Here is a 23,996-nt window from a genome sequence, read left to right as displayed (position 1 = left end):
CCAGATTGCGGGTGGGGGCAGTAAGAAGGGGCTTTCTAGATCAGCAATAACCCAATAAGGAGTTGAACAAATGATGTTCTTGGCACACATCTGAATAAACCTGAAATGAGGGAATCCTAAATTTACAGCCAAGCTCTCCTGAGTCAAAGCAGTCAGCTTCTCAAAAAGCCCAGTCAACAGCTAGGTCACCAGGACAGCAAGCAGACAGGCTCCACCCCTGTGACCTGCAGGGAGCTAGGCTCAGACAGCCCCTGAACTTGGTCAGGGTTAAGGTACTCCGAGCAAAGCTTGGGCCATCCACAACACAAGTTACGCACCCGCTATGAAGAAGGTAACAAAGTTGTCCAGCAGGACCTGGTCGTCCTGGGCTCCCTCTTCAGCTGAAAGGCAAGGACACGCTCAGACCCACGGCAGCCCTGGCTCCCAAGCACCATTTTCTCTGAAGCCAGAGGCAGGGGTGAGGAGCGTGGATGGTGGGACCTGAGCACTCCCAGCCCACCCGGCCCAGCTCCTTGGCGCCCCTGCCCGAACCTTTGAGAATCTGCGTGAGGATGTCGGCGGGCACGTCCTCACCCCTCTTCAGGGCCTCGCGGCGGCGCTGCACCCAATCCTTCCCCACCTGGCGCAGCAGACGGATGCTCTCTCGGATCTCCCGCAGCTGCTTTCTCTTCCCGGGCATGAACTGAAGGAAAGCCCTAGCTCAAGACAGCCCTTAAGGTCCGCAGTTCCCTCCCCAGCTCCCACCCGGAAATCCATACAGCAATGTGCCAGGGAGAACGTGAGAAAATTCTAGAAAAGACCAAGCAGCCGGGCAGACCAGAACAAGATGACAGGCTGTGTCCAAGCATGAGCTTCCCCCTCCTGCACCAAATCCCTAGAAATGATGGGAGGAGAGGCCCTTCCACCTCCATGCAGCGCTGGGAAGAAAGGGCCCCTGAAGGAGGGAGACAGTTAGGGCTGTACTGGGAAGGAGAAGTCAGGGCCGGGCCAGAGGGAAGTGAAGAAGAATCAATGGCTTGAAAAGATGGGGTGGCGTTTGGGGCTGCAAGCTCAGAGACTGAAGGCCCCCAGGAACAGACTGGCTCAGGAATCACCTTTCCCCTTTCTTCCTCTTCGTGTCTGGAATAAGGAAGTGATAGCTGGAGCTACAACAGCCATCTATGACAATGGAGTGAGGTGCTGAGGACAGTGGAACACAAAGACAGAAGAGTCCGGGAACATCTGACATGGTGAAGTCATCATAGCACCCCAGAATGCCTGCTTTGGGGATCGTTTAACACAAGACAAAAATTAACTCCTGACTTACATTAAGCCGCTTTGATTTTGTCCTTCCACTTTTAGGTAAAGCATGCAAATCTGGATTCAGAAGTCATTTTGGACACACTGGCACCCAAAACACATTCTGAAAAAGCCACTGAGGGAGGCGCATCGGCACACCCAGAGGCACGACTACCACATGGTCACCACGGAAGAGCAGGCAGTACCTTCGCCAGGGTGTTACGGGACGCACTGATACCCTCCAGCATAACCTTCACTGCCTGGGACAGGGGTTTCTGGGCACCCAGGAGCATGCTGGTCTCCATCCCAAAAGCTGCCTGTGAGGAGAGAAAGCTGAAGTTAAACCTGGAGACGCAGGGAACGGCGCATCCACACAGAGACTGGCACACGCACCTGGAAACCTGGGCCTTGGCTGGACCACCCACACCTGACAGAGACCCAGGAAGAGTCCCACCCCACGGGAAGTCCTGAGGCGTTAGTGGACAGTTTCTGCCCCACCCCCCACCCAATGCTGTTTCTCTCTGAGCTGCAGCCTTCCTCGGGGGCGCGCGCGCGCACACACACACACACAGTGCACTGTTCACAACTCCATGGCTGCCCTCAGACATGCTTTGTGCTATCTGATTACCAAGTCTACTGTGACTGGCCCAGCCACACCCCACAGGGGTGCAAAGGATAAGAAAGACAGGAGGGCCAGCTGAAGTCAGTCCCAATACCCTGGGGGTGTCTTTCTGGAGATGAAGTCAGAACCCCAATTTCACACTAGGTCAATTTAACAACCAAGGAGACAAAACATGAAAACTATGTGGAGCACAGAAGAGGAACAGCTGAGCTACAGAACGAAGAAGAAAGAAGGGGACCCCCCTGTGCCCCAGCCTCGCCCCCTGCTGGCCAGCACCACCCATTACCTTGGCCAGGATATCGATGGTGGCACAGGTCAGCATGTCCTGCATGGACACCGGAGTCTGCCCGTCGGCCTTGGCTTCTAGGATTTCCACCAGCTGCTCTGCCTTCTCGTTGAACGTCTCCATCAGACTAACCAAGGAGCTGGGAAAGCAGTACAGGAGTCCCCTGGCTGGCCACCCTGTCCCCTGCACTCTGGCCCTCCAGCCTCCCAAACTAACCCCAGAATGAGACTGGAGTTAGAGCAGCTGAGCCCAGCCCTGAGTGGACACCGTGCCCTTGCCCTCATCTGAACGGTTTCATAGGTCCTCTGCCAATGTGGTACCCCCACTCTGACTCCAAAGGGACATGACAGTGCTGAACTTCTGGGGTCCTCTATGGTCCTAAACAAGCTGTCCTGACTTCCTTCCTGCCCCTCTGTTTGCACTGTCTGTTCCCCTACAGGCCTGTGCCAGGATACCATTTGAAGTCTTTGGTTTTCCCATTTCACTCCTGTCCCTGAGCAGGCACAGGACCTAAGTCTATATGGAATTGAGACCCCAGAATGCCATCTGCAACTCAGCTCCCAAAGGCACTGCGTTCTCTGCCCTGGCACATGCCCCAGGCACAGCCTCTAGAAAGGTTTATGGAAGGTAAAACCCCAAACTCAAAAACAGCAACCACGGGAGGCAGGAAGGGAGTGGCTCATTTTCCATTACATGCTTTTTACCAAGAGAAATGATGTTTACAGTTAAATGCGTTTAATAGTAAGCTGAGAAAAGAGTAATTTTGCCCTATCCTTTTAAGGTTTATATATTTTTATTTTATGTGTATGGGTGTTTTGCCTGTATGTATATAAGTGTGCCACACACATGCCAGGTGCTGGTACTTGAGTGTGCACATGCATACACGCACAGGGACACATATGAGGAGGTCAGGGGATAACCAGGTCCTCTGCAAGAGCATCAAGTGCTCTTAACCATTGAGCCACCGCTCCAGCCCCCTTTGTCCTATATTCTTAATCTGGAAATTTACCTGGAAATTTGGAATTATTTCTAAATAGGAAACTTTTTAAACATCATCAAGGAAGTATGAAAGAGAAACAAAAAGAACATTTTCTTGATTGGGAAAGAAACTTCTCTGGGGCCTCACCTGCTTGCTGTGACTCTCCCCTGACTGCAGCCAGCTAAGCATCTTATGCCCAGCCTTCCTCAGAAGCATCTCTTGGTACCCTTCCTCTGACTTCCCCCTGACTGCAGCCAGCTAAGCATCTTATCCTAGCCAGACTTCCTTGGAAGCACCTCTTGGCACCCTTCCTCGCCAGTCTCAAAATCTTGGAAGCAACTGTTGCTCTTAGGGGAGGTAAAAACTCCACCCCTAGGGAAAGGAGGGGCAGACTCTGTCCCCTAATGACGTCCGTCTGCAACAGCACCCTCCTGCAAAGAACAACACTCCAACCCATCATTACACACAAGTCCCTCCACCGTCCTCCCTCCTGTCAGCTCCTGGACACCTGACCGGCTTCCAGGTGGTCCTCAGGATAGTCTCCCTCAGGCACCGATACATGCATCTAATGCTTTGATTTCTCTTCATCTGCTCACACGGTCTGTAGGGATGCACTGAATGACCGTTCTCTTTCTTTTTAGCCATCAGCTTGGTGAACTAGGTGGGCAGTGTGTGGCTGGCCAACGCTGACGCTCTGGCCATCACTGTAAGCAGAACCAGCTGCTGCAGTGCAGCCCCAGCGCTGTGGTCTTTCGTTCTCAGCATCTATTGACTTGTGTATATGCACGTGCACAGCACACATGGGCGTGGGTGCACATAGAGAGGCAAGAGGGTAACCTGGGGGAATTGGTTCTCTCCTTCCACCAAGTGGCTCCCAGGAATCAGACTCAAGTTGCCAGGCTTGGCAAGCAAGACTCACTGAGCCATCTTGCTAGCCCCAACATTCTTCATCTTTCTGGGAGAAAAAAAAAAAAAAACCTACACCAAGGTTTTCTAGTAAAAGTAAAATCCAGGAAGCAGAGTGCAAGTGTGAGCTCACAGTTTTGTTTAAAGTGTGCGGTGACATTCTGTGGGGATAACGGCTGGAGACTGAGCCACGTGCGGGTCCTATATTTCCTTCATTGGTGAGTTAGGACTTACCCAGCCTCTCAGTGGTCCATAGTCTCTTCCCTACAGCCTAATAAGGTAGGTGTTTAAAAGAAATAGTTCTCTCTAAGATGGCATCTTAACATCTGGTGAGAGCTCCCCAAAATGCAAATGAGCATTTTGCCACTGAGCGGTCACCTTAGAGCACCCAGATGGCATACTTGATGTTGAGTGTGTCTCAGAACAGTGATCTTTGTGTTCACAGGTATGGAATGAATGCACAGTGTATGTGCACAGGCACGTGGGTGTGTGGGTGTGCCCATGCACATCTGTGTGGGTGCACGTGGAGTCCTGAGGCTGGCAAGGGTGTCTTTCCCTATTGTTCTGCACCTTCTGTGTGGATGCACGGTCTCTTACTGAATCCAGAGTTCACTGTTTGAGCTAGTCTAGCTAGCTAACTTGCTCTGTGAATTTTCTGCCTCCATCTCCCAGGGACTGAGATTACAGGTGAGCTTCCACCCCCACCCAGATTGGGGGGCCTAAACTATGGTCTTCATGCTTGCATGGCAAGAACTTTAGTTGCTAATCTAGTCCCAGCCCCCAGAGGTGTCTTTCAGTGCCCTGGGAAGCACAGAATGAAATGCAGTAGTAGTCAGAAATGGGTCTTTGCTGCAGGAGTCAAGAAGACTGCCCTACAGCTTTCCTTTTTTAGCATTTATTGTGGAAGAAGCAACTTGCAGGAATTTGGTTCTCTCCTTCTTTAAAAAAAAAAAAAATGTGTCCAGGAATTGAACTTAAGCTTGGCGGCAAGCGTCTCCACTGTCTGAGCCAACCCATTGGCCCAATCCTAATGTCATGACCCTGTGGTTAGAGCCGTCTGGTTTGGAATTGATGCTCCCCTCATAACTGGGGCAGGGACCACGGCACTCAGCTGGCTTGTGCAGCCGGCTCTCAGTCTCCACTGTTACTCCTTTTCATCCTCACTTTGGCAGCTTGCCAGTAAGGTCCAGACTTGGCCAATTCCTCCCATCTTTCATGAGCATTCTTGAAGAGTTTGTGGGGTACCTTGTGCTGCGTGGGGACGCAAGTTACTGACAGGGATTTCTCCTATTTCTTGGACTCATGATCTCATGAGAGTAATCGGTGAGAGAGACAGTACTGCCTGGGTGTGGCAGGAGCCATAATAAGGGTATGAGCTCAGCCCTGGGGAGGGATACCTCAGCTGGGTATCAAACAGGCAACAGGAATTCCCTAGGGGAAGTACACTAAGACCGTGTAAACAAGAATGCAATAGCTCCAAGGTGGTGGGAGTAAGAAGCTAGCAGAGCTGGGGCAGACTAGAGTGAGGGGCTGACCTCCATCTTTCAGTTAACAAGTGACTCACTAAGGCTACCAGGCAGTGGGCTGGGACAGGTCTGAGTTTTATTGACATCTGTCCCACGCAGTGAGGAGGATGCACTGAAGGAAGGAGATGGGAGTCAGGGAGGTCACAGGAGAGGCTACAGAGATGGCGCAGGAGGGAATGTTTACACAGACCCCACAGATTATTCATCCGAGACTCTAGAATTTAGAGGGACCTTACCCAGAAACCTTGATGGGCCCCTCAGCTTACACCTAAACAAAGTTAACGTGGCCATCTATGGGGCAGACCAGCAGCATGTACCCTGGTGTGACTGTCACTCTGTTACTACAAGAAGACAGACTCGAGCCTCATCCTAAGATAACAAGCAAGCCCAGGCAGCAGGATACTGTGCACAGTGACACTCAGGAGGCAGAGGCAGGCAGATCATTTGTGAGTTTGAGGCCATCCTGATCTACACAGTGAGTCCCAGGACAGCCAGAAATACATAGCGAGACCCTATCTTAAAAAACAAAACAAGAAAAGGAAATCACATAAACCTATACACACATCATAGAATTATAACAAATACAGATGTATGCATATATCTGTATAGGCAAGTATCTATAGAAAACAATTAATGTATAAATATATATATGAGTGCACTTTTCTTGTTTGAGACAAGGTCTCAACATGTAGTCCAGGCTAACCTAGAATTTGCAGTCTCAGTCTCCTGGGTGCTGGAGTTACAGGCAGGCACCACCATGCCCAGCCTAATAAACATGTATATACATATAACAAAGACATATAACAAAACTATAAATTAAATCATGGCTCTAACAACAAGTCAATATGAGTAAAAAGTATTTTTTTATAAATTTGAAAAAAATTTTTTTATAAATTTGAAATCATATCAAAGTAAAACTTTACCTCTCTCAGAATGTTGGACACACACTCGGCACGCTACGGCATGACTACCAATGGCATTTATGCCCAAGGGAAACAAAGGCACATGCCCACACAAAGCCTGTGTTGATGTGTCCTGGTGGCACTGTTCACAAAAGCTCCATAGTGGAGACAACCCAATGCCTGCTAGCTGAATAAACAACATGTCGCAGCTATGTGGTGGAACACTATTCAGCAGTCAAAGGAACTACATATTAGTACAAGTTATCAACCTCATTCTCAGTGAGAGGAAACAGACATGAAGGAGCACGCACTGGGATGACCCATATATGTGATGTGTCGTGTATCCAGACATGGTTAGTGGTGATAAGAATTAAGGAGTGATGGTGGCACTAAAAATTGTTGAATGATATATTTCAGTATATGGAATGTAATATACAACTCAATAAAAGAGCTATTTTCAAAAATATCATCAAGAATTTTATTAAAAGTTGAATAAAATAAGAAACCCAGAGTCTGGGTGGGTTGGTTTTGGCTAGCAGGGACTCCACCCTTGTCCCCACCTCTGGCCGTTGGGGTCATGCAGCTCTTGCTCCCCAGTTAGCCATATGGGGGCCTGTCTCAGCTATCCCTTCACACCTCTGGTGTCCCCAAACATCTTCAGCTGGGTGAAGCTCCTAAATGAAGTCTCCCCACCAAAGAGCCCTCTCCAACCAGCACTACCCCTAGCCAAGCAGGGCCCCTCCCAGCATGCTCACCTGCGGCTGAAGGCCAAGTCCATGACTCTTCTCTGCTTGTACCAGCGCCCATAGTCACATTCAGACACCAAGCCCTGGCCAAATAGTCTGCAAGAGACAGGAATTGGGTGCCAGAAGAAGGTGGGCACGGGGTCACCTGTGAGGTGATGGCTCCTCACACTGTGGATGGAGCCAGTTCACGGTGTCAGTGTGGGTGAGGAAGTCCATTTAGCACAATGAAAAGGAAGTGTGATGTGTGTTTCAAAACATCATGGACATCCTACAAACCTGCCATTTTTACAGATCAATCTAAATAAAGAAATGAGCAAGGTGACCCTGTGTCCCAGCATCAATAAACTCCCATGCTACTGTCTGTCCCCAGAGGGGAAAAGGCATCAATGCCAATGACAAGAGCGGGGTGGCCATGCACAGGGTAGTCATCGTGCGTGTAGCTCCCGGTGGAGCCCTCCTTCCTAGGGTCCTTACCTCTCCCCAAACACAGTCTGAATCGCCCGGTACATCTTGGAGTCCTTGTTGTACTTGGTGGACATCAGGAACTTCTAAATATCCCCCCAAAACAACACAGTCCATGAGAGGCTGCCCTCAACAGCATGCTGACACCAGCTCTGCCCCGGCCCCAAAGGGAACGCAACAAATACATGGCCTAGTAGATTGTCACATACCCGGGAGCCTGTCTTTAGGAGAGCAGTTGTAGAGGGATAGAGAGAGGGGTCCAGAGATGCTAGGACTTGTGCTGTGACCACAGCTGGAGTGGGCATGGGACCTTATACCATACCTTCCAAAGCAATGTGAAAGAGGCCCACACTGGTGAAGCCTTTGACACACAGGAGAGACCCTCAGAATACATGCTCTGTCATCAGCCCCAAGCCAGCCTCAGAGGAAGAAGGACTTTCTGGGGGAAGGGAAAACTTGCCTCTCTCAAGAGCTATGTGGCATCAATATTGATGTTACCCAACAGCCTCACGGGCAGTGGGGCCCAGAGAAAATGGCTTGGGCTGGGCTCAGCATCCTGCTCCATATTTGCTAGCGCCACCACCCTGGATGAGTTGGTCCTGTCTGAGGATGATGGTGAAAGGTGCCTGCCTGGTCCAGGTTGTAGTGGGGAGTAAGTTAGCTCTGTAGCAAAAGAGCTAAAAACGGTGCCTGGTACACAGCAAGCACTCAATAAATGCCAAGGACACACCAACATCCTGCAGTTCACTTCCTACTCCACCGACCCTCAGATACATAAGCTGTTTTATGTTCATCTTACACACAAATGGAAAAACAGAGATTTGAAACTAGCACACAGGACTTGGGATGCCGCTGAGTTAGAGTGCTTGCCCAGTGAGCACAAAGCCTGGGATCCGCAGTGCCCAGGGAATGGTGGTGAACACCTATAATGCCAGCACACGAGGTGGAGGCAGGACAGTCAGCAGTTCAAGATCATCCTTGGCCTCATAGTGAGTTTGAAGCCAGCTTGGGCTATTTTAGACTCTGTGTCAAAAAACCAAAACAACAAAAGCTGAAGAAAGGTAATGTTTGGGTGGGTACAGGTGAACCAGGCACTCTGCAGCCAGGTGAACGGAGAGAACCCTGGGTTCCAAGGCACACCCCAGCTGTGATGTGTGAATTGGGGCGGGCAGTGGAGTCCACAGGGCCCAGTCAGAGACTGTTTCCAGGGCTACTAGCTTCTGTGGACTCCGCCCCAGGGTCTCACACCAAGCTTTCAGCTGACGGAATCCCCAGAGGTGGCTGACTTTGTACCATGAGAGACGTCAGAGTCTCTCACCCAACCCAGAGACCTCAGTCCCACCCCACACATTTCAGTTTATAATTCAAGCTCTGTCATCACCCACCTGGCCAAGACCATGCCAGCAAATGTCACCTTCCTACTCTTCTCAAAGGTCCTCCACACCTTTGTGTGCCCCTCCTCCACTAAACTAGAGTCCCCACCATGGAGATGCCACCCCCAGGATCTCCCACAGCCTGCTGTCCCAAAGGCTGAGGATCCATGACTGACTCCTGGGCTGAGCTTTGGGGGTGGGAGACATACACAGGGAAACCCCCACACCTTACCTCTTCCTCTGGTCACCTCTACTAATGTCACAGGTGAGGCAGTAACAGCTAGGGACTTACTGCTGCAAATAACCAGAAAAGTTGGCAAAAGGAAATGCATAAAGTGCGTATTTTCAGATGCTCGGACAAGCAATGCGGGATTGTGGAGCAGAAGGACAGAAAAGAAAGGCAAGGACGGGCACGGTGACCCAGGGCCGTCCTAGCTCTCCACCCAGCCAATTCCAGGACAAAGGCACTGAAGGAGCCCCAGATACAGCTCAGCAGCCCGCTAAGTGGCACAGTCAGAGGTTAGGCTCCAGGCAGACCACAGGAGGCTGGCAGTTTCAGGCCAGCACTCTGAAGGGGAGCTGTGTGTGGAAAGAGCTCCTAAGGGTCACATGCTGCTTCATGAACACGCGTGTGCGCATACACGGTGACACTGCAAAACCTGAGCTGACAGAATGAATGGGCAGCCATCGGTTTTGAGGGTCTCGGGGCTCACACACACAACAGGTGGCTGAGGTTGCCTGGCCCAGAGCACACCAACATCAGACACAAGCCTTCAGGAGAGGCCAAAGTGGCTCTTCCCTCACAGAGGGGCTGGCTCAGCCCAGAGTCGGGTCTGTTCTAGCCTTCACTGCAGCCCCTCAGTCAAGGCTGGAATGGACCAGACTCGTCTGCACGGATGGAGTTTAGCATCCTGTAACAAAGCGAAACAACGACTAAAAAAGAATTTTTTTTGAGACTCTGTAGCTCAGCTGACCCGGTGCTCACAATGTAGGCCAGGCTGGCCTTGAACTCATACAGATCTCCCGACTCTGACTCCAGAGTGCTGGGATTAGAGGAGTGCACCACCACACCAGAGAAATTTGTATTTTTATTTTATCTTTGTTCTTGATGCCATGGTTGTCCAATCTGTCCCCTGATGTGTCCATGAAGTTCTAGTTTTGGGCTTGGGTTGAGCTCAGTGGTGGCACCCTTGTAGGACCCAGGCCTTGCCCAGGCCTTGGGCTTTATTTCCAGCATTACCAGAGCAATACAAAATGAAACCCACTAACACTGGGCTGGAGAGATGGCTCAGGTTAAGAGCACTTACTGTTCTCATCAATGGACCTGAGTTCAATTCCCAGCACCTGAATCAGGTAGCTCACAATTACCTTTAACTCCAGCTCCAGAGGATACGAGCCCTTTTCTGGATTCTATAGGCATCTGCACTCACATGTACAGACCCATATAGATGCATAAATACACACATAGTTAAAAACAAATCTTACACACACACACACACACACTGAATTGTACTTTGTCTCTCAGGGTCACCACAGCCACCCTGCATGCATGTTGAGAGCCACACTCACGAGTCCACTATGGGAACAGCGCCATCTACTGAGGAGTTGCTGTGTGCCAGGCATGGACTAGAGGGCTCGCACTTATCAATCCAGTCCCATTCTTAGGCCATCTTGTGAGAGATTGTCGTACGGGTGAAGAAGCAAACTGGGACCCAGAAAAATGAGGTCACTTGCCCCAGGTGATATCTAAGTTCACTTGTGTAGGTAATGGGTGCCTGCGCCTGCCCTTGCACCAATATGGCCATGGCCATTTCTGGGCAGATTAAACTTATCGTGTGGTTGGAGTACACAGAGAAGCCTGTAATAATACATCAGTGCTTGGAGAGGACTCAGACGAGGTTGGCTAGAAGGGCAGTATTGGTTCCTAGAGCCCAGTGTCACCCGCAAACCAGGGAAAGGGAAGAACAGCACAAGGGAGCCATGTCCTACCTTGACTGATTCAGGACTCGTGACGATGACTGAGGTTTTGTGGAAGACATTGACTCTCACAACAGGACCATACTTCTTTGCCCTGGGAACCAAAGTGAATGTCAACTCCCCAGGCCTGAATACCATCAACCCTGGCTCAGCCGGTCCCCACTGTCAGGAGGAGCAGAAATATCGCATTCCAAGAGACACTCAGCCCTAGTTGCAAGAGCTTCTTCTGGGGCCCAGGAGGCTTGGTGCAATGCATGTGTCTCTTCTCTGTTGTTAACTCATTGCTAAGTCAATGAGTTAAAAACCTCACTTTTCACACCATGAAAGGAGAGTTGAAATACCCTCCTCTGCTCACAAAAGCTTGTGCCAGGAATTAAGCAATATCATGTGATTAAGAAGTGCTTTGAAAGATAGACAATAACCCCTCAAACAATAATTCACCAGAGGCCTAGAGAGTCTAATAGCTGTTCTATGGTTCTTCAGTTGCTCAACAAAAGTCTTGGCTTTCCATTGCCTCATTTGCCTCTGTGCTCAGGGATGCTGCCAAGGCAGGTGTGCCCTGGGGAAGGTCAGGGGCTGGGAGTGCCCAGCTGGGAAAAACTGACCTGGGGTACAAACTGGGAGTGAGTCGGGGCACGGTAGGTAGCCTGGGAGTTTCTGTGGTGGGTTAGACAAAGTGGGGTTCCCACTGAGAGATCCAGGGTAAGAACAAGAGACAAGTTGGAACTCACCAATCCAAAAACACATCTTGGAGCACACGGCCACAAGCTTCGTCCTTTTTCCAAAAATAGGGGAGATGTCCAAGAAGGAAGCTAGAAGAAAGGGAGACATCAGGGCTGGTGGTGGCCACTCTCAAAGAGTACCCTTCACCCTCAGGACCAGGTGAGTTGGTCTTGGGAACTGAGGCTGAGGGAGGCATGGTGCTGGCTTGAGGGCATCAGGCCAAGGTGCCTAGTGGTACAAAGCCTGGTGCGGTGGGTACCAACAGCTTTCTTAGAGAGCAGTCTTACTTCTGTCCCCTTTGTGAGAGGTCTAAGGCTGGCATTGAGGAAGGACTCAGTGGCCTTTGACACTTATGGGATATTCACTGCGTACCAGGCCCCACACTAAGCCTGACCAGGTTACACACCACCATAACCATTATCGCCATTGTTTACGGGTGGGGTAGAAACAGCCGTGGTGAGGCCATTTGCATGAAGTGTATAGCAGGCACCAGGATGAGCCCATGGCTTCCCATCAGGGGACAGTATATGTCATCTTCAGTGTGAGTAACAGAGCCTAAGCACAGCTACTTTTCACCTTGATGCACATCTCAAGTGCACACACGGTGTGATTTTATTGCTCTTTGCCACGGCAGCCTCTTGGATGAGTTGCAGTGACATTACAGTTGGAGAAGTCTAGGCCATAGAACCCAGGAAGAGACCAAAAGAAAGTAAACCTATCATGCCAGAGAGTGCTCACTCGGCAGCACATACACTAAAATAGGACGCCAGAGACTCGGCGACACAGAAAAGAAACCAGGCTGGGGATGTGGCTTGGTTGGTAGGGTGCTTGCCCAGCATGCATGGAGCCTGGGGTCCACGGAATTTCAGGAATCACATCAACTAGGGGAGGTGGTGCATATCTGCAGCCCCAGGACTCGGGGTGGGGTGAGGAGGCGAGAGATTCCAGATGGGGTGGTAGATAAATAGAGCAGCAGAGCCACAGAGACAGTGGGGGTGACATTTAATACAGAGAAGGTACATCCCCTTTACAGGGTCACTGAGAGAGAACTCAGCTGCTAAAGAGGTCGCCATATGAGCATGAGGACCTGAGTTCTGATTCCAAGCAACAAGGTTAAAAATAAAATAAAATAAAATAAAATAAAATAAAAAGGCAAGGCATGGTGGGCAACACCCTGCAATCTCCATGCTGAAGAGGGCAAGATAGAGCTCACTGGCTACTAGTGTAGCCAAACTGGTTAGTGAGAGACCTTGTCTCAAGAAATAAGGTATAAGCTGTGCAGTGGTGGCACACACCTTTAACCCCAAGACTCAAGAGGCAGAGGAAGGCGGATCTCTGTGAGTTTGAGGCCAGCCTGGTCTACAGAGTGAGTTCCAGGACAGCCAGGGTTACAGAGAAATCTTGTCTTGAAAAACCACAAAAAAAGAAAGAAAAAGAAAAGGAAAAGGTATAAAGTGGCTGAAGAAGACATTTGACATCCCTGGCCTCTACATGCACACACTTGCATACACAATGTTATGGTTTTGGTCCCTTTAAGAGATCTAATCTGCTTTTTTATTATAAGGAAGACCTGGGAATGGCTTTGGTCTCTTTAAGAGACAAGCCACGCCCACTCCCTCCCCCATCCGATGAGGCAGGCTGATCTCTAGCTTCCGGCCTGAGCTCACTCTCTTTTCCATCTTCCTCTCGGAGAGGCAGCTTCGCTTCTGTCTCTCTCCCCACTTCTCTGCTTCCTCCCTTCTCTGTCTCTTTCCCCCTTCTCTCTCTCTCTCTCTCTCTCTCTCTCTCTCTCTCTCTCTCTCTTTCTCTCTCTCTTTCTCTCTCTCTCTCTCTCTCTCCCTCTCTCTCTGTCCTCCCCTTCACCCTTCCTCCTCCATAACCCCCTGAATAGACATTCAACCTCACCCTGCATGTCGTGTCTATCCATGTTTCTGTCTTCTGCCCGCCCGCCATGTGCCTCCCTGCCTGGGACCAGCCACTGCTCTGAGACCAGCAGCCGTCTCTGCCTGGGGCCCACTGCCTGCTGCCACATGGCCCGCCACCACTGCTCTGGGACCGGCAGCCATTTCTGCCTGGGACTGGCTGCTCCCAGAGCCCGCTGCCTGCCACCACATGGCCTGCTACCACCATTTGGGACCTACAGCATTTCTGCTGCCTACTGCCGCGGGGATCTTGAAGCATTTTTTTAAAAAAGAACAACACACTACACACAAATGACTCACAACACCTATACGCACACATGCATACATACACATGAACACACATACATTAAGGTGGCTTGTGAGCTGAGACACAGAAGCTGTGAGACATTTGGTCACATGGATATATGAGGGACGACCACTCCAGGCAATGGGAACAGCAGGTACAATGGCCCTGAGGTAAGTACACGCTTGGAGAGCAAGGAGACGCACACACTAAAGCAGAATGCTGGAAGATGGCATCACCAAGGTGGGAGGGCAGACATTGTGAACTTTGACACTGGTGTGTCACTGGTGGGTTTCAAGCAAAGCAGAGAGAGGGTCTGATGTGGTTGTAAATGAATCCTTATAGCCACACTGGAAGTGAGGGCAGGTCAAGGCCCAGACAAAATCAGAGGCACCAGCAGCCAGAGAATTGAAAAGTAAAGGGCAGCACACCAGGGCAGCGCCAGAGAGAGATAAAGACAGAGCCCAGGTACAGAGGTGCGGATCAGTGAGAGGACCTGAGTGAGACAGAGACCTTCGGCCTGGACAACTAGCTAATGAGGGAATCCACCATTTCCTCAGGTGATGGGCCATGCCTATGGGCTGAGAGCCACCATAGCTACTCTACAGTTGTGCCAGGGCCTGTCTATAAGAGGAGCAGGACCCATCAGTGACCCTGCTTCCTCAGACCATGGGACATCTGTGGGACATGCACTGAACACAAGCACCAAGAGTTGCAAGGAAAGTTGTGCCTCAGTTTCCCAGAGGTTTCTCACTTTTTTGGCTTAGCTTCTTTCTCTATGAACATCCTCCATAGAGAGGACCTGACCCATGGGCTACTTTCTTTTCCTTTCTTGTCCCAGAACCAACAACTTGAGACAGGCAGATGAAGTCAGAAGCATGGCTGTGGACCTGCTAGTCTGTGCCAGTCAACAGCCCAACAAACAAGGGCTTACAGCAATGGATTCAACCTGTGGGCCACAGCCCCACAGGGGTTGCAAATCAGATTGTTTACATTATGATTCATAACCATAGCAAAGTTACAGTTACAAAGTAGCAAATAACTTTATGATTGGGGGGTCGCCACAACATGAGGAACTGTGTTGAAGGTCACAACATTAGGAGGGTTGAGAACCATTGCCATAGAGGAAAGGGACTCTGAGCTAACATCTGGAGTTCAGAGAGACTCCATGCTAAATTCAGGATGGAGGGTTCACAGGAAGTTGATGTTCCAGCCAGTACCCAGATGAAGCCACAGGTATGCATGGAGACAGAAAACAAGTGACCGAGACTGAGCAGGTGCCACCAGGTAGGAAGAAGCAGAGTGAAGTGAGCAGAGAAAGTACCCCACTCTGCAGGGGCAGGGGTGGGGGTTAGGGTTGGGCTCCTGGAGCTGGCTTTGGCTTCAGCAACATGGGTAGAGAGGCAGGGACCCAAACTAGACAGGAGTGAGTTCAAGAGTCAGTGGTAGAGAGCCAGGAGCCCACAGGCAGGGTCTGCAAGAGAGCATGCTTTAGGGGGCACAAATTGGGGGCGACAAGAGGGTGGAGAGACAGGTTTTCTCATGGCAGAGATCAGTGCGGCACATTATATAAAGATGGGGGAGATACAGAAGAAAGCCGGTAGTGTAGGCAGTAGGGGGTGCTGCTGGAAGGGCCGCTGAAGGGGGGGGGGGGGAACAGGCTGGCCTTGGTCAAGGCATCAGTGGTCACTCGCAAGAGCAGCTGGAAGCTGCCCATTGGCCATGGGGCAGGGGTGGGCAACAGAGGTCAGAACAGGAATTTCCACCCAGTTACTCTATTTGCCGGAGGAAGTAGGAGGCGAGAATAAAAACTGAGCATGCGATTGGAGGGGGCGGCATCAGGACTGAGGGAAGGCAGGAAAGCAAGAAGTTGCCTGGAGAGGGGGTGGATGAATGTACTAGGGCAGGAAGTGTAGGGCAACTGAGGTCACTGCCAAGTGAGGGGCCTTGGAGAAAGGTGAGCCTTCAACATCACATACTATGGAGCTGCATTTCCAGAACCATCCATTCGTCACTCCTAAAACTATGCATACTGGGGGATGGTGTTCTCAGTCTCGAGTCACCTCTGTGAGTCTGGGTCCTCTTTCTCCTCCTGGGCCTGCCTGACCCCAAAATCTACACCTAGGTCAACTGCAGCCTGGGAAGGCCAGGCAAAAAGGGAATCTGAAGGCTGTTGTTCCTTCTGGCTCCACCAGGGGGCGCAAGGGAGAAAACAAGCAGGAAGACCTGGCTCTGGAAAAAAGCAGGTAAAATTGTACAGGTGAACACTGGAACTCCACAAAGACAGAAGCTACTTGTCTTAGCCCTGGTGACAGATTGCACTGGGCAGGCAGGGCAGATAGGGTGGGCAGGGCAGATAGGGCAGGCGGGCAAGCAGGCAAGGTGGGCAGGCAGGGCAGACAGGAAGGCAGGCAGGGTAGGGCAACACTTCCCAGCAAAATGCTTTCCCCATAAGAGTGACTGGTCAGGTGAGTATCCAAGGGTTCTATGGATTTGGGCAGAAAAAGAGCAGTACCCAACTGGAGGGTCCACTGTGAGGCCACCAAAGGGATATCACTACGGTGGCTAGGAGCAAGCTATCTACCACAGATTGTGAAGGTAAAGAGCCATGTTTGTGTCGTGTACCAGAGGTACCTAGTGCTCAGCTGTAAACTCAAGGTCCATTGGATGGTACCACATAACAGGACCAGGAGTGACAGTCTCCCATGACTAAGTCCTGTATGTGCTTTGTTGAATAGTCCTCATCCTAGCCAACTCGTGAGCCAGCAATTCTGAGTGGGAAGAAAAGACTAACAAATTCTCCACCAGACCATCCAGGAAACAATGTCAAGACATCTATCCAAAAATTAATAAAAACTAGGTTAAAGAAGCCCTTTCGGCATCAAGTCACACCCACTGAACAGGACCAGGCAAGCAGGGGCTGATGACTACCGCAGAGGCAGAGAAATAAAGATGCAGGAAGTGTTTGTGGAGAGTCGGGATGCTGGGCTTCAGTCTTCAGCGATTACATAGACCAGGGCAGTGGGATGCTGTACTTAAAGCAGAGAAGGCACACTGCGGGAGGGCCTCCTGCAGAGTAAGGAGGATGGAGGGCAGGGTGGGGGTGCGGCAGCTGCCTCTTGCACACAAAAAGCTCCTTGCTTGCAAGCTGGCAGAGCTCTGGAACACCAAAGGGCAGACGCTGTCACGCAGATTTCCTATCAGCCACGGGATGAGCAGGCTTTAATTGCCAGAGCCTCTCGTTTGTGCTGGAAGACATTCCAGAACTTTCATTTAGTTTTATATTTGACCAACAATCCAGTTTAAATCCAAGATCTTTGAACTTTGCATTGTTCAGTTCACCTACTAAAGAGCCTAATCCGGTTATGGTCAGTCTCCTCACACTGCTCCGCCCTCAACACACCTGCAAGTCCCAGGTAGATTCTGGTGTAAGAGATGGAGAGAAAGACAACATAAACAGAGAGATATAGATTGTTTGGGTTAGGATTTGTGTTTGTTTCTGCAACTTAACACAAGCTAGGGTCATCTGAGAAGAAAAAACCTCAGCTGAAAAATGCCTCCATCATAGTGGTCTGTCTATAGGCAAGTCTGAGGGACATTAGGGATCGGTAGGGAAAGGACACAACGGGGTTGTAAAGAATTCAGGTTGAGTGAGCCATGGGGAGCAAGGCAGTAGGCAGTGTTCCTCCATGGTCTCTGCTTCAGTTTCTGCCTCCAAGTCCTTGCTTCCAGGTCCCTGCTCTCAGGCTCCTGCCTTGATTTCCTCAGGGGATGGACTGTAGCCTGCAAGGTGAAGTGAACCTCTTTCTCCCAAAATTGCTTTTGGTCATTTTTTTTTCTTTAATCACAGCAATAGAAGAAAACTAAGACAGACACATATTGCTCCAGAGACGACCCTTGAAATTGTGCTAAGTGAAAGAAGGCAGACAGAAAAGGTTCCAGATTGTATAACTCCATTCCCGTGAAGTGTCTAGTACAGGCCATCCACGGAGACAGATGCAGACCAGTGGTACGGATGCTGGGGCAGGCAGACAGGGCATGCTAGACAACGGATACAGGATTTCTTCTTGGGGGTGAGAGAAATGTTCTAGAATTACTGATGATGGTTATGTAACTCTGAGGCTCAGCTAAACACTCAAAGGCTAGATTTTAAAGTATGCACATTGTATCATATTTGGGTTTTTTTTTGTTTTTGGTTTTGTTTTGCTTGTTTGTTTGTTTTAAGAGAGAGGGGCTAGAGTTCTCTTCTGCCTTCTCTGGACCACCAGTTCTGAGAGCCCTGAAGCCCCTGAGTTTAGGAGAAGAGACTGTAAGAAAAACAGAAGCTTATTTGCTTCTGAGAGTGGATGTGGATGGCTTGGAAACAGAACAGTCATGTGTAGCAAAACCTGGAGATTCTGCATCCAGCTCTGAACCATGTGCGTGCAACAGATGCTGCTGGGAGAGACGTTCGGGATGCCACATGAATGAGACAGACACTTAGCAAGAGATGGCACAGTGACTTACAGATCTATGAGATGACTATAATACATCCAGAAGTCCAACAAAAAGGCCCCTTCCCTAAGGGGTTAGCATTCTAGTCAAGCCATTTAGGTGGGGTAGAATGCATAAGTATTGATTAAGCAAGGCATAGGGGGCCCAGGGAGACCCCCCCCCAAGGTCAGAAGGAGGGCACAGGGAGGGCAGAGAGCCAGAGGAAGAGAAAAGTTGTCTCCCTATGTCACCAGCCACAGGGGTTACTCTTGAGTCCAGAGCAGGAATTCAGGCAGCCATGACTGGAGATGGTATCTTCCAGAATGTTCATGTCCAGAGGTCTTAAAAAAAGTGTGTCTAATACCACTGTTTATTTGTTTACTCAACAAATATTTATTGAATAAGTGCAACATGCCAGGCACTGAGGATACACAAGCAAACACAGCATCTCTGCCCTCCTGGGGCTCACATTCTGGGATGGGGACAGTCAACAGGTAGGAGGAAGGGAACTTCAGGGATAATGGCCCTGTAAGTCACCCAGGGCTGGGCAGACTTCACAGTGACTGGAAACAGCTTGTTTGGTGTGAGATCAAGAAGATAGCCTCCACAAGCCCGAGAAAGAGACTAGAAAGATCCAGTGGAGGGATGTAGGGGACAGGCAGGCTGGGGCAAAAGGGACAAGAGGGGACAGGTATTGGGTGGGACTGTGACCTCAGCAGGGGCCTTGCTAGCTTTGCAGTATGCTTCATATGGGATTGGATTTTTGAGTTCTAAAGTGATGGGAAGTCCTTGGGTTACTGCCATAACACAGTGACTCTAACCTTCAGAAAGCTTTCGCCTAACATGGTGGTGCATGTCTTTAATCCCAGCACTTGGGAGGCAGAGGCAGAGGGATCTCTCTGTGAATTTGATGCCAGTCTAGTCTACATAGTGAGTTCCAGGGCAGCCAGGGCCATGTAGAGAGATTTTGTCTTAAGAAAGAAAAAAAGGAAAGAAAAGAAGGGTTAGCTTTGAATGGGGGCCACTGGTAAACTGGGTGAGGGCCAGGAATGGAAATTCTGAGGACAAATGAAATGTCCCAGGACAGAAACAAAGACACAGGGAAATGTGACGAAAGTACAGTGCTCTGTACTTGGACAAGTGGCCCTGTCCAAGTCCCAAAGTTAGCAGTACCCACTTTGAAAGCAGGCTGACCTGGGTTTAAATCAAGGCTTACCAACTGTGTGACCTTGGGCAGGTGACTTCGCCTCTGCGCACCTCAGTCTCCAGGTCTGAACGATGGGGTCACAGCAGCGCCTACCTGACAGGACTGTCGCTGCCGTCACATTTGTGCGGCCCAGCCAAGCGCGGTGGGCGCCCAGCAGCTGCTGCGGCTGTGAGTAATTTGTTACTAAGAATAGTTAGCGCCCCTCTCCGGGCCTGCGTCTCCGAGCTGGCCGCGCGTACACGGAGAGACTGGAACCCCGGCCCGAACGCGGGCTCGGACTAGACCCTAGTCTACCCCCCGGATCGAGCATCCCAGCCAGGCCCCCACCCCCACCCCCCCGCTCACCTGGGCCGCGGCGGCCCGGGGATGTGCTCATAGCGGCTGCGAGCGCGATGCACGAAGGTGCAGCAGAGGCCGAAGGCGAGCAGGACGGCGCTGCCGAGGAGCAGCAGCCCCGGGCTCATGGCTCCGGGCCCGGCCGGGTCGGCGCCGGGTGCCGAGGGGGCCGGAGGCCGCGACCGACTTGCTGTCAGCGCCGCGCGCCGCCTCGGCCCCAGGCCCCGCGCTCGCCAGCACCGCCCCCGCCGCTCGGCTCCGCCCCCACAGGCTCGACCCCGCCCCAGGCACGAGGACCCGCCAACCACGTCTCCGCCTCCGGCTTCAGCTCGCGGAACCCGCCCCCGAACAGCCACGCCCTCTTCGAGGCCCGGCCCCAGCCGCCACGCCATTCCCGCCCAGAGCAGGAAGTATTCACCAATCACGACCTCAGACTTCAAGGCCACGCCCCTTACCACCTCCCTTAGACACAGACTCCGCCCCGAGGTTGGCCCCGCCCAGAACGCGTTGTCCTGGCAACTTCGCTTCCTGGGCGCACGCTGCCCAGGCGGCGGCGCAAATCCAGCCCGCTGGCTCCGCCCCTTTGGCACCTCCAAATGCCTCTCCGCGTGCGTTCCAGGCCTCTTCGTTTCTCGCGCAAACCTTCTGGAAGCCCTACCCCAGCCATCCAGTCCCCGTCTTACGCTGACTGTTCCCAAACCTCTCCCTGGAACCGCAGCGCAACAAAGTTGGTCATCCCTAAACGTCCTTGCTCTGCGCCTCTACTGCGGGCCAGTGCAAGCCGTGTGCCCACCGTGCGCCTGCGTCCGCCCGGAGGCGGGATGCAGGAGTCCCCAGACCCGGAGAACCCCTGATCCTGACTGTGGGTAATGGTCCATAGAAGTATGCTGGTGTGTGCTCCACCTTTTCATCGATTGTGAGCGCGGAGCGCGCCTCCGTCTCACTTCCGAGTTTTAATTCCCGGCTGACGGGGGTGGGGTGGGGGGGGTGGAGTGGGGAGCTCAGTGTAGCCTGCAGTGGATGGGAGGTCCAGATGTGTACTCTCCTAGATAAGAAAAAGAGCCTAGGGGTTGGGGAGTGGGGGTTCTGACTACCTCAGAAGCAGCTGGATTTCCACCTTGGGTAGGTACTGGAGGAATTTGAAGACTGGAGAACAGGAGAGAGCTGTGTACCCACATTTCCAGGTATAGCAGGGCCAGACCCCAGGAGAGACATGGCAGAGGTGACAGCTTTAGAAGCTGTGCTCAGTACCGAAGATTTCGGGCTGGAGAGGCCACCGCAGCCTGTGCAGGTCCAGAAGCCAAGCGTCCGAACCCGATCTGGGTCGAAGAGATCTGGGGGACGTGGCTTACCACTGCGCCCTCGTGTGGTAGCGAGAGGCAGTCGCAGGTACGCAAATGGGACCTCGGATGGCCCCTGCTTGGGGGCAGAGGAAGGTCAGCCAATCTGGTTTAGCCATTTGGAAAGCTCCTGGGTTGTGTATGTAGGGGAGCGGGGGAAGTGGGGAGTAATGTGGAGGGAGAGGCGATGTGGAGGAAGAGACTGAGGCTTCGAAGAATGTGTAGACTTCTTGCATGCTTTCAGGTGAGTTGAATCTAGACAGAAAAAGGTGTGGTGAGGATCAAAAGTTCAAGGCTAGGTAGGCACGGTGACACACTATTTGATCTCAGCACTGAGAAGACAGAGCAGGCCAGGGCTACATAGACAGCCAGGGCTCCATGGAGTGTCTCAATAAAAAATAAATAAATAAATACAACCAAAAAAAAAAAAAAAACTAGGCCTTGAGAGTTCAAGGCCAGCTTGGGGAGCTTAAGAGTCCGTGTTAAGACTTTAAAAAGGGTGAGAAATCTCGGTAGTGGTAAAGTGTTTGTCTGTAAATATACAATGCAAGGTCCTGGGTTCACGCTCCAATGGGGGGGGGGGGCGGGCAGAGAGTATACATGGTCACTTTAAGTGGCCATTTATGTAGCCCCACCCTGAGCTTAGAGATCTCCCAAGCAGTGTGAAGCTAGCTTCGTGTTGCCTTGTCTGTCTGGACACTGAACAGAGACTCCCTGGAAACAAGGCCAGGTTCTGATGGGCTGTGAGCACTCTGAGCCCGTGCACACGGGAAAAGCTAAGCACATCAGGCAACACTTGGGACCTCTGGCTCAGCAGAGCCGGCTCACCCCACCATTTCTCCCCCTGTTCCTGGTTAGGGTGTGTCAGTGGTGACCCTGTCCAATCTGTTCCTGTGCCTCCATCCCCATCTGAGGCTCCTAACTCTCTAATTAGTTGAGGGGCTGCTTCACTAAGACTCTAGGTCACACTGCCTGCCACCTGGCCCTTCCCTGGGGTCTACACTAATACCACCCAATAAGGTAGCCACAGGCTAGATGAGATTACCAATTGAAAGAGTCACAGTCCAACTTGGGATAGGCATATGTGTAAAATACATACCAGATTTCAGAAATTTAATAGTCAGAATTTGTGCGTTCGTGTGTGAGTGTGTGTGCGCGCGCGTGTGTGTGTCTGTGTGTGTGTGACAGGAAAGGGTGTCAGGTGTCCTCTATCACTCATCCCTATTCCTTGGACACAGTTCCTCCATGAAACTGGGACTCACATATTCTCAGCTAGGCTAGAAGCCAGTGCTGTGGAATATTACTTCAAGTATGTAAAGATGTGCTGCATTTGTTTATGCTGCATTTACTTAACATTGTATGATGTGCTGCTTTGCCTGCCTAAGGCACCTGATTGGTCTAATAAAAAAAAACAGCCAATAGCTAAGCAGTAGAGGGATAGGTGGAGCTGGCAGGCAGGGAGAATAAGTTAGAGGAGAAATCTAGGAGAGAATGGGAGGAGAGAGAACAATGGAGAAAGAGGGAAGAGCTCAGGGCCAGCCAGGCAGCAGCCAGCCAGCCAGAGAGTAGAGCATACAGAAAGAAAGAAAGGTAAAAAGCCCCAAGGCAAAACATAGATGAAGAAAAACGGGTTAAATGAAGTTATAAGAGCTGGCAAGAAAGGAGCCTAAGCTAAGGCCGAGCATTTGTAACTATTAAAGTCTTGGTGTCATGATTTGGGAGCCCAACAGAAAGCCTGCTACAAGCCAGCAATCACCAACAATCTGCCTCTGTTCCCCCTTGGAGCTGGGTCACAGGTATGAACAGGATACCTGGCTTGTCTCTCTTCCCCCTTAGAGCTGGGTTATAGGTATGAACAGTATGCCTGGCATGTTGAGTGGTTGCTGGGATCTAACCACAGTCCTTGTGCAGTAAGAACTCTTAACTGCTGAGTCACCTTTCCCGTCTGGCTGAAGTTGCTTTTAAGTCACAAATACCTTTTTGTGTGCCTACACATTTGGAGATCAAGAAGACAGGCTTAGCTATCCATTCTCACCTCATCTTATTTTCTGGGACAAGCTTCCTCATTGACCTGGAACTTTATCAAGTAGCCTAGGCTAGCTGGCCATTGAGCTACCCAAGGGTTTGCCAGTCTCCAACTTCCATCTCACCATTGCTGGAATTTCAAGTGTATGCCACTATGCCAAGCCCTTTAGAAGTTATTCTTGGGACTGAGAGATGGCTCAGAGGTTAAGAGCACTGACTGTTCGTCCAGAGGTACTGAGTTTAATATAGATGGTGGCTCACAACCATCTATAATGAGATCTGGTACCCTCTTCTGGCCTGCTGGAATACATGCAGACAGATGCTGTATACATAATTAATAAATAAATCTTTTAAAAAAGTTATTCTTAAGTCATTGGTATTTAAGTATGTATGTGTGTATGAGTGTCTGTATATTTACATGGGTTCTGGGGGTCAAACGCAGGTTCTCCTGTTTATAAGACACTACCAATAAAGCCATCTCTCCAGCCCTAGTATTTTATATTGACTACCTGTTAAAATATTTTGGATATGTAGGATTAAATAAAATATTTCGAAATGAAGAGGGGCTGGAGAGACGGCTCGGCAGCTAAGAGCACTGAATGCCCTTCTGGATGATACAGGTTTGATTCC

General features: G+C 50.9%; 1 protein-coding gene across 2 annotated transcripts in view; it reads right to left on the bottom strand.

The window, feature by feature from the left end:
- Positions 1 to 20,294, bottom strand: part of Cyp46a1 (cytochrome P450 family 46 subfamily A member 1) — a 28,027-nt gene extending 7,733 nt beyond the window's left edge. The window contains exons 1-9 of one of the 2 annotated variants that reach the window (XM_050154813.1): positions 20,011 to 20,294; positions 11,789 to 11,869; positions 11,070 to 11,151; positions 7,720 to 7,793; positions 7,255 to 7,341; positions 2,187 to 2,325; positions 1,485 to 1,595; positions 532 to 682; positions 318 to 380 (exon numbers count right to left, since the gene is read on the bottom strand). In XM_050154813.1, the coding sequence (XP_050010770.1) occupies positions 318 to 380; positions 532 to 682; positions 1,485 to 1,595; positions 2,187 to 2,325; positions 7,255 to 7,341; positions 7,720 to 7,793; positions 11,070 to 11,151; positions 11,789 to 11,869; positions 20,011 to 20,129 (907 nt within the window). In that variant the 5' untranslated portion in view covers positions 20,130 to 20,294. The remainder of the gene's footprint in view (positions 1 to 317; positions 381 to 531; positions 683 to 1,484; positions 1,596 to 2,186; positions 2,326 to 7,254; positions 7,342 to 7,719; positions 7,794 to 11,069; positions 11,152 to 11,788; positions 11,870 to 20,010) is intronic. The other variant, XM_050154812.1, reaches the window with a different exon arrangement.
- Positions 20,295 to 23,996: the final 3,702 nt, after the last annotated feature.

Source organism: Alexandromys fortis, unplaced genomic scaffold, assembly GCF_014885135.2.
Source record: "Alexandromys fortis isolate MF-2015 unplaced genomic scaffold, M_Fortis_MF-2015_v1.1 scaffold_91, whole genome shotgun sequence".
NCBI classification, from domain to species: Eukaryota; Metazoa; Chordata; class Mammalia; order Rodentia; family Cricetidae; genus Alexandromys; species Alexandromys fortis.
The sequence above is the reverse complement of the archived record's forward strand: the minus strand, read 5'-3'. Positions and strand labels throughout refer to the sequence as shown.